Source organism: Hemiscyllium ocellatum, chromosome 7 (genome assembly GCF_020745735.1).
Source record: "Hemiscyllium ocellatum isolate sHemOce1 chromosome 7, sHemOce1.pat.X.cur, whole genome shotgun sequence".
NCBI classification, from domain to species: Eukaryota; Metazoa; Chordata; class Chondrichthyes; order Orectolobiformes; family Hemiscylliidae; genus Hemiscyllium; species Hemiscyllium ocellatum.
Window position 1 is genome coordinate 15964478 of NC_083407.1, and position 11077 is coordinate 15975554.

Here is an 11077-nt window from a genome sequence, read left to right on the forward strand (position 1 = left end):
GGGTGAATGTAAGGGAATGGGTCTGGGTGAGTTGAGGATCGGTGTGGGCTTGTTGGGCCAAAGGGCCTGTTTCCACACTATAAGTAATCTAATCAATATTTGACCAAAGATTTTCATGACTCTCCTGAACCATCTCTTAATTCTAAGTGCATTCAAGTGAAAAGTGTTCCATAACAGTTTCTTACCTCATGACCTCTTTACTGAAGACTTCTTAGACATTCCTATTATATTAATTGATCTGTCATTTTACCATCAATGACTGGTTTTGGTATGTCCATTCTTTTACAATGGAAGCATGTTAATTTCTTTACTGTGGATAGCTAGAGAAGGGTGTTCTGGCTTTGGAGGGAGTGCAATGCAGGTTGACTGGATTAATTCCTGGAATGAGAGCGCTGAGAAAGGAAGAGACACTTGATCACATTCATGGAGTTTAGAAGAATGAAAATGTGATCTCAAAAACCTATAAAATCCTAACAGGACTAGAGAGTGTATATGCAAGAAGGATGTTCTCAATGACCAGGAAGTCAAAGACCAAGGGTCACAATTTGAGGATATAGGGTCAGCCTTATGGGACTGAGATAAAGAGAAATGTCTTCACTTAGAGAGTGGTGTGTCAAGGAATTCTCTGCCACAGAAAGGGGTGAAGCCAAAACATTGAATGCTTGCAAGCAGGAATTAGATAAAGTTCAGAAGGCTAAAGAGATCAAAGAATTTGGAAGGAGGCAGGGACAGTGTTGTATGATCAGCTATGATCATATTGAGGAGTGGAGTGGCCTAATCTTGTGTCCTATTTTGTATATTCCTGTGTTTCTATCTGCAAGAACTGTTGCTCCATTGATCTTTATTACTGGATATCTTCAGGTTCTAAAGTTTTTAGGAATGCTATTTCTGAACTCTTCCATGATCATAATTTTCCTTACATTCTCATTTTGTTCCCTCTGGCTTTAGTAAATGAAACCCCTGATTCCACAGCCTTTCTTACTTCGTATTTGTGAAAGTTTCTCTGAGCAAATTATGTCTGTATTTCTCCTACATCCTGACAACGATAATACATCAAACGGTACAGTGTGCTCTCGGATGTCTTGAGGTCATAAAAGACACGACACAAATGAAAGATTTTTGTTTCCTTCTCTGTTCTAGTTGACAATGTCAAGCGGGTATTGTTTGAAATCTCACATTGTTCCAAACTCTGACAGAGTCTTCAAGTTGAGTTTTGATTTCAAATGATCATTTCACAGCTAATCTTCTCCAAGTGGTTGTGTAGGTGATAGTTAACTTTTAACTTGCAGACTAATCTATGGAAGTTGTTTTGAAAAGCCAGGGATGTGTAAGGGTAAAACATCAGCATTTAATTGTCTGAACAATTCAGCACTCTAGTGACCTGCATCACAGACTTACAAGAAATGTAATTTTTTTTTGCCTTTGAGGTTTATAATTTGATGAAACTGGGTGCATTGGGATTAATTATAGTAATCAAGCTGTTTATTTTTCTTCTTCAAGGCAGGTGCAGAAACACAGGAAATGCTGTCAAAGCATATAGTTGTCATTGTGTCCAATAAATCAAACAAGGTACAAACAGAAAGACATCAGTAACTTCAGTTCTTTTCATGATCTCCAGGGTCCCTGAAAAGGGTTGCAGATTTTCAAGTACTTCTTAAAGTTTAGTCCCTGTTGTGATATAGAAAACAAAGAGGGTCAGAACGCACAGAGCAATCTCCCACAAATGACAATAAATTGAACGACCAGATAATCTGTTTGAACAGTTGATTGAGAGGCAATTATTTTGCAAAGCTAACTCGCCAGAACTTCTTCAAAACGTGCTGTAGAAACATTTTTTTTTAATTCACCTTAGACTTAATGATTGAAAAACATTCTGACATAATTGAGTCTTGCTGGCAACAGCAACATTTGTTGCCCGTCTTTCGTTGCCCTGGAATGAGGAGAAAGTGAGGACTGCAGATGCTGGAGTTCAGAGTGGAGAGTGTGGTGCTGGAAAAGCACAGCAGGTCAGGCAGCATCTGTGGAGCAGGAGAGTCAACGTTTTGGGCAAAAATTCCATCATCAGGAATGAAAGCCTTCATCATTCATTCCTGATAAAGGGCTTACGCCCGAAACATCGATTCTCCTGCTCCTCGGAAGCTGCCTGACCTGCTGTGCTTTATCAGCACCACACTCTGGACCCTGGAAGAGATGAGAGTGACTTGCCTTCTTGAATTGCTGCAGCTCAGACGATGTAGGTACCCTGTCAATGCTGTTAGGAAGGGGGTTCCAGGAGTTAAGGTGAAGAAATGTAACATAGTTTCAAGATAGAATGTTGCATGACATTGAGTGGAAGATCATTTGATTTGATTTATTATTGTCACATGTACCTTGGTACAGTGAAAAGTTTTGTTTTGCATGCAGCACAGCCAGATCATACCATACAAAGTGCATTGGGTTAATAGAACAGAGTGAAGAATACAATGTTACAGTTGCAGAGAAGGTTCACAAGGAGTGAGATCAAATATTAAATTTAAAATTTGAGAAGTCCATTCAGAACTCTGATAACAGCGGGGAAGAAGCTGTTCTTGAAACTGTTGGTACATGTTTTTAAATTTTTATATCTTCTGCCCGACATAAGAGATTGGAAGAGATTATAACTGGGGTGGAAAGGGTGCAGGTGCTACCCGTTTCTTTCTGAATGGAGGTGGTTGTTGATTTGGAATGTTCTGAGAAGCTATGGTGGATTTAACACACCTCTCTTCATAATATCACACTGCAAACTCTTTTATAATTCCAGTGAATCTAGTCTGTAATTCCTTCCAAAGCCAATGTTTGTTTCATGCTGAGGGGTGAACATATTCTTTGAGATGTGGGTCCAACCAAGTAAAACTAACGTGGCCATATTCAAAGGCTTTCTGTGGACATGTCTTCCCTATTTCAGCTTTACACCCTTTCATTATAATAAATGACATATTGTTTTGTGTTGCAGATCACCCAGGGGCAATTGAAGAGGGAAAGCTACTAACGAATGCAATAAGGAGTGACTCAGCAGTCATTGGAGGTAAGATCAAATTAAGTTGTGCTGGATTCCTCAGTCATCAGTCTCACAGTTATTCGAAGCTGCTTTATCAGAGGGGATGTACAAAGTTAAACGTCACACAACACCAGGCTATAGTCCAACAGGTTTAATTGGAAGCACTAGTTTTCGGAGCGACGCTCCTTCATCAGGTGGTTGTGGAGGACACAATTGTAAGACACAGAACTTATAGCAAAAGTTTACAGTGTGATGTAACTGAAATTATACATTGAAAAATACCTTGATTGTTTGTTGAGTCTTTCATCTGTTCGAATACCATGATATCATGGGAGTATGTATGTGTGTCTGGGGTGGGGGAGTTGTGAGTGTCTATGAGAGAGAGTGTATATGTGTATATAACCTGACGTTGTGTGATTTTTAACTTTGTACACCCCAGTCCAACACCGGCATCTCCAAATCATTATCAGAGGGGAAAAGGCAAAAGCTTAAATGATGGAAATCTGAGCTGAATACTCATTGGCTATAAGTAAGCCACTAACTAAATAATGCTCCCTTGACTTTAGAGCTACAGTTCAATGATGCAAAGATAGATGTATGACTCTGTGATATAAAATTTTCAGCCATACTTCTTGGCCAGCCCTTATTGCCTGCCCCTAGTTGCCCTCAAGAAAGAGCTGCCTTCTTGAACCACTGCAGTCATTTCTGTAAGTAGACCCACAATGCCATTAGGGAGAGAGTTCCAGGACATTGACCATGAAAAGCTCTGTATTTCCTGGTGAGGATGGTGTGAATGTTGGAGGCTAACCTGCAAATGGTAGTATTCCCTTGAATCTGTAACTCTTGTCCTCTAGATGGTAATGGTTATGGATTTGCAAGGTGCTGTCTAAGGAACCTTGGAGCATTTCTGTCGTGCATCTTATTGATAGTCCATTATGTTGCAACTGAATGTAGATGATGGAGGGATTTTCTTACTCTCTCACTATTTTCAGCATCTATCACTTTATCTATTTATCTTTATTTCCTTCGCCACCTGCACTCCCCTGCCTCACCGCCAGCTGCATGCCAGCAATTTGCGAAGATAAGGGTTGATCATTAACTTAGAGGCATCAATACAAGCAGGTCCTTGTTTCTAATGGGCATCAATGTGTCAATTTTTACTTTTCACATACAAGCTATACTTAGAAGAGTAATTGCTGATCAAGTCCCTGCTTGGACCCACTTAGACAAGCAAGAGGCTGGAAGAACACAGCAAACCAGGCAGCATCTGGACTGAAGAAGGCGTACACCCAAAACATTGACTCCTCCACCTCCTGATGCTATACCTGGCTTATTGCGTTCTTCCAGCCTCCTGTCGGTCTACCTTGGATTCCAGCACCCGCAGTTCTTTTATCTCTGACCCAGTTATAGTCAGTACTCTCTGTAAACACTTAGGATTGTCCAATCTGCTGTATATATTTGGAAAGGTTCATCACATAGCCTCTTGCTTTACCCAGTCAGCAAACCTCCTACTCCAACTTTTCTGCAATCAATTGACTAAAGTACGTAAACACACCTTTTTAAAAAATTGCCTCATTTCTCACTAATTGCTTCATTGTCTGTGTAATCAGTCTTTGATTCCTGGAAATTTCAGGACATTACTGGAGTATCCCTGTCACCATTAGAATAGGAATTAAGACATTTAAAGCTTAATTTGTGTTAGAGCACAAGACCATGAGAAGCAGGAACAGAATCAGGCTATTCAGCCCATCGAGTCTGATCCACCATTCAGTTATAGCTGAGATGTTTCTCATAGAGTCATAAAGTTATACATCACAGAAACAGACACTTTGGTGCAACCAGTCCATGCTGAACATAATCCCAAACTAAACTAGACCCACCTGCCTACTCCTGGCCCGAATCCCTTCAAACCTTTCCTGTTCAGACATCCATCCAAATGTCTTTGAAATGTTGTAATTGTACCCACATCCACCACTTCCTCAGGAAGTTCATTCCTCACTCGAACTCCCACCCCACCCCCGTGTAAAAAAGTTATCCCTCATGTCTTTTTTAAATCTCTCTCCTCTCACCTTAAAAATGTGCCCCCTAGTCTTCAAACTCCCCATCTTAGGGAAAAGACAGCTACCATCAATGCTATCCATGCCTCTCATTATTTTATAAATTTCTCTTAGGTCACCTCCTAACATCTTACACTCCAGTGGTGGAAGTCCCAGCCTTTCCAGCCTTTCTTTCAATTCCCATTCTCCCTGTAACCGTTGATCCCCTTTTTAATCAAGAACCTATCTTTCTTTGTCTTAAACATACTCAGCTACTTTGCTTCTACAGCCTCTCAATATTTTAAAAGTTTCAATCAGTTCCCCCACCCTGCATCCTTCTCAAATGCATCAAGTACAAACCCAGAGTCTTCAACAGCTCCTCATATGACAATTTATGATCCACTCAAAATTAAATCCCAGAGATGATCGTAGGAACATAGGAAGATGAGTAGGCCATTCAGCCCCTCAACCACATGGGACGTTCTTCATATAGTCCTCCATTCAAATGCTTTATGTTTATGTCATCCCAGATATTTTCTGTCATGGTTTACTTCTTACAGTGTGGTGCTGGAAAAGCACAGCAGGTCAGGCAGCATCCGAGGAGCAGGAGAATCGACGTTTCAGGCATATGCTCTTTATGCCCGAAATGTACCTTCCTCCAGATCATTTATATACATCACAAACAACAGTGGTACCAACATGGATCCCTATGGAACACCAATGATGACAGTTCTCCATTTTGAGAAGCTCCCTTCTACTACTCTCTGTCTCCTCCTGCCCAGCCTGTTCTTCATCCATCTAGCTAATACACCCTGAACCCGATGCAACTTCACTTTCTCCATCAGCTTACCATGGGGAACCTTATCAAATGCCTTACTGAAGTCTATGTAAATGACATCTATAGTCCTTCTGTCATCAATCAACTTTGTCACTTCCTCAAACAATTCTATTAAGTTGGTAAGACATGACCTTCCCTGCATAAAACCATGTTGTCTATCACTGATATGCTCATTTTCTTCCACATTGGAATAGATCCTATCCCTCTGTATCTTTTCTAGTGGCTTCCTTTGCACTGACGTCAGGCTCACTGGTCTGCAATTACCTGGATTATCCCTCCTACCCTTCTTAAGCAAGGATTAACATGTAAAAGGTCAAAGCTGAGACTTGAGTGTAGTACTCAGAGTGTGCTGCACAGTCAGAGGTATTATATTTCAGATGAGAGGTTAAACCAAGGCTCCTACTTCCGCCTGGTTGGATATAAATACTTGCACAGCATTAAGTTGAAGAACATCAGGCGAAATACTCCTGACCAATACTTATGCCACAATCAGCACCATAATAAGCTGATTATTTAATAATTATCATATTGGTGTCCATAATAGTTTGCTGTGCACTGAATGGTTGGCTAAATTTGTAACAGTGGCTTCACTGAAAGAGTACTTCATTTGTTCTAGATTGTTTTGATATATCCAGTGACAATGAAAACTACCATATAGGTCTTTCCTTTTCCTAAGCTGTGTTAGGAACTTATTCATTTATTATATGAGGATTTGAACACTGGTGCAGGTTTATCGATACACTTGTAGATGAGTTTAGCCCCATTTATGAAGAATCTGATTTGAAATAACTCAAAGTAGATTAAAGAAAACAATAATGACCAATCCAATAGTTTCATTGTGTCATGAGTCCACTTCATTGCTACATTTCGTCATGAAAAGAATGTTGAATGTGTTTAAGTAAAACATCCCTCCACCACTGAAGCTCAGTAGCAGTAATGTGTACTCTGTACAAGGTGCTTTGTCAAAATGCATCAAGGATCCTCACACAGCACCTTCCAAACTCATGACCACTTCCATACAGAAAGACAAGAGCAGCAGATTTATGGGAACACCACCAACTTCGAGGTCCCTTCCAAGACCTTCACTATCTTAACTTAGAAATATGTCACTGCTCCTTCAGTGTTGCTGGGTCAAATTCCTGGCATTCTCTCCTTAATGGCATTATGGGTCAACCAGCAGCAGGTGGACTGCAGCAGAACCACCTTCTCAAGGACAGCTAGGGAAGGGCAACATATGCTGGTCAGGCAGTGACACCCAAATCCCATGAATGATTGATTTTTAAAAAAATGACAGTTCAAAGCCCCTTCCTGAATTTATACAATCTCTGAATTTCAACTTGGAACTGTAATTAATTTTACGATGAGGCCTGATCCTGATGAACTGGACCTTAAACAAGTTTAAAACATCATGAAAATACTGGGGCATAGGAAGCAATGCACTCACAATCATAATTCTTCAATCTTGTGTGTGGATTCAACCAATTCTGCTCTGATGCACTTGATGTAATTCACAGAATTTGATGGAAATTCAACATCCAATTTTATTTGCTGGAAAGGCACAGAGCTTGGAGATAGCTTCCTCCACACTTGACCACTTTCTGTACTCGCCACCTTCTCAACTGAAAATGACAATTTCCCAACAGTGAGGTGCCAATGTCTGGGTTGTTGTAATTTAAGTGAAAGTGATTGCTAGCTGGTTTTCATCACCAACTCTATTACTGCTGTACTGTGGGACTACCAGAAGAGCAATTCAATGAAACTTGGTCTATTATTATATCAAAATAAAATCCAGTTCAGCTCACAACCATACTAACTTGTTTTCTATAAAATCATAGAGATGTACAGCGTGGAAACAGACCCTTCGATCCAACTTGCCCATGCTGACCAGATATTCTAAACTAATCTAGTCCCATTTGCCAACATTTGGCCCATATCCCTCTAAACCTTTTCAGCCAGCTACCTTTTAAAGGTTATAATTGTACCAGCCTCCACCATTTCCTCTGGTAGCTCATTTCATGCATGAACCACCCTCTCCATGAAAAAGTTGCCCTTACGTCCCTTTTAAATATTTCCCATCTCACTCTCAACCTGTGTCTTCTACTTCTGGACTTCCCTACCCTGAGGAATTGACCTTGACTATTCACCCTATCCATGCTCCTCCTGATTTTGTAAATGTTTATAACCTCTATTATAAACCCTTCAGCCTCTGATGTTCCAGGAAATTGTCCCAGCCAATTCAGCCTCTCCCTATAACTCAAACCCTCCAACCCTGGCAACATCTTTGTAAATCTTTTCTGAACCCTTTCAAGTTTTATAGCATCTTTCCTATAGCAAGGAGACTAGACAAGAATTGAATATAGTAATATAAGAATGTCAGCACAGCAGCCCAACAGATTGGAGAAAGCATGTTAGCGTTTCCATTAATATAGCAGATTTGACAGATTTCGAATAATCCTAAACAGATTTCCATCAAATACCTTAATCTACAAATTGTAAGAGGGTTCCAAATGAGGCATCCATGCTCAGAAAAGTGTCATATAGTTGTTTATTAAATCAGGAAGCCGTGTGCTTTGTATCTCTCAGCCGATCTACTGCCGTCCTTATCCTGTCTCATACTGGTTTCAGTTTATCCATCATTCCCAAGTTTGCTGACCTACCTTGGTTTTCTGTATGGCAATATCTCGATTTTCATAATTCTCCACCTTACATTCAATTTCCTGTATGGTTTGAGCCCTCCCTTTATCTCTGGATCTACTTCGAAACCAATAATATTTCAAGAACTTGATGATTTGTAATTTTCACTCCATACATCCCAGGATTCATTCACTCCTGTATTGGTGGTTGTACTTTCTGTTCCCCGACCCTAAATCTCTTCCAATCCCTCCCAGAACCTCTCCACCTCTTCTCAACCTGACCTCTCCCTGCAAAGTCTTGGTCCAGGCCCTAATGTCTGCTCACATGGCTTGGTTTTTAGGCTTTGCTTGGTAAAATTATGGTAGCTTAGTGGTTAGCACTGCTATCTCATAGCACCAGGGACCTGTGTTCAATTCCACTCTGTGTGGAGCTTGTGCATTCTCTCTGTGTTTGCGAGGGTATGCATCCCACAGTCGAAAGATATTCAGGTTAGATGGATTAACTATGGGAGATGAGGTATGGGTGGGATGCTTGTCAGTGGGTTGGTGTGTACTCAATGGGCCAAAACTGCAGGGTTTTATTTTTCCTGTGAAATGACTTGGGATGCTTTATTTCTTGAAGATTCTGTCTACATTCAAGTGTTGTTATGGTGCTCTGAACATACGCACAGTTTCTAGTCTGTAAGTGACTGATGTGCCTTTACTAACATTATTTGTGTAAAATTCACAGGTGTGATAGCGGTGGTGATCTTTGTCATCCTCTGCGTCATAGCTGTCATGGGACACTTGTTATACAGACACAAAGGCACGTATCGCACCAACGAAACAAAAGGGGTGGAATATGCTGAGAATACCGACACCACATTGAAGAACAATGCCAATTATCAGGACTCCATTAGTGAAGGCAAGAAGGAATATTTCATCTGACAGTGATACAGGCCCTTCTCATTACCACAATTACAGCAGAAGATTAATAACACTAACAGCTGGGACTCGCTGTCTGTGCTATGAGTTAGCTCTAGACTGTGCAGATTAAACGGCCAAATGCTATGTTCAAAGTATTGTCACAGGACAAATGACTGGTTTACACTTCTGTTCACCTTGACAGGACAGAGATTTAACCTATTGTTTCCTGCTAACTCTAGGTCAGCTCAGGGGAGTAGAAATAAGACTTTTGTAAACTCTATATAAAGACAGCAGAGAAAAAAAATTACCATTATATGTACCGCATGGAAAAAAAAGCAGCTATTTATTTTTATTTTCTGTTGAACTGCAGTTGCTGTCCCTCCCACCCGTTTTATTTTTTTTTCCTAACAATTCAGTGCAAACACAATCTGGGGATAAATTCCAGACAACCCTGATGCCACATCAACACCTTGTGTTTACTGCATGCCTTTATCATTGTAATATATTCCAAGGCACTTATGTCTCAACACTCAATAGCATTTTGACACTGAGCAACATGAGGTGATATCAGGATAGGTTACGGTCAAAGCAGTTAGGGACAGGCAATAGATGCTGGCCCAGCTAGTGATGTCTACGTCAAATGAGTAAGTCACAAACAAAAGCTTGATTAAACAGGGATGCCTGGCGAGTATAAAAGAAGATGGGAGGGAGAGGCAGGAAGTTTCAGGGAAGTGATTCCAGAACTTAGGAACTGAAGGCTGCCAAACCATGTGGCAATTAAAAGTAAAGATGTGCAAGAGGCCAGAATTGAAGGTGTACCAGAGAGTTGAGCAGGTGATGGTGTCACTGATATTGGGTGGTGTTGAAACTTCAGAGTGATTTCTTCTCCGAAGTGAGAATCTTCACCCAGGTTACTTTAACATGAGAGCTAAAAGGATCAAATGCTGAGGCCAGGTTGTGTGGATCAGGTTTGCTTTCCCTTGAGTACAAATGATGCAATGGTTTCGGAGAAGATTGATGGAGTTGATATTGTGGAAAGAGGAGGATTTCCTCTGGTGGGAGAATCCAGAACAAGGCCTTCATGTTAAAGCTGAGACTTCCAGAGGTGATGCAGGAAATGCCTTTTCTGAACAAAAATGAGCATGGAAATCTGGAGGTTAAAATTGGAGGGATGAGACAATTGAAAGAATTAAAACCAAAGTGAATAGATTTTTGATAGGTTAAGGTTATTGAATCTTATGAAACCAATGCTGTTAAGAGAGGTTAAGATATAAATGATACTTGATCTAACTAAATGGTGGAATATGTTTAGGGGCCTGAATGACTTATTCTTGATCCAACCACATAAGCTTCCATCAACAAGCACAATGATGTCCAGACCTGACAAGCACATACACTTATAAAGAGGTGAAGGAATCTTAACATCTTCCCCCTTCTTCAGTGCTCAGGATGAAGTTTACTGCTTCTATTGCTCATCTAGCCAAAATCAACACTCTCAGAACAGGCAAAGATTCAACATGATTTTCTGATGAAACAGGGATTGAATTGAATTGAATTTATTGTCATGAGTACCGAGGCACAGGGAAAAGCTTTTGTAAGATTGAATGTGCATGTGTGGCAAACAAATAATTGTTTGGTAACTCAAGCC

General features: G+C 40.5%; 1 protein-coding gene across 1 annotated transcript in view; it reads left to right on the plus strand.

Annotated features, from left to right (window-relative positions):
* LOC132817323 (contactin-associated protein-like 5) overlaps positions 1 to 9450 on the plus strand; it is a 910472-nt gene extending 901022 nt beyond the window's left edge. The window contains exons 23-24 of the mRNA XM_060827733.1: positions 2972 to 3043; positions 9254 to 9450. Coding sequence (XP_060683716.1) covers positions 2972 to 3043; positions 9254 to 9450 — 269 coding nt within the window. The remainder of the gene's footprint in view (positions 1 to 2971; positions 3044 to 9253) is intronic.
* The last annotated feature ends 1627 nt before the right edge of the window (positions 9451 to 11077 follow it).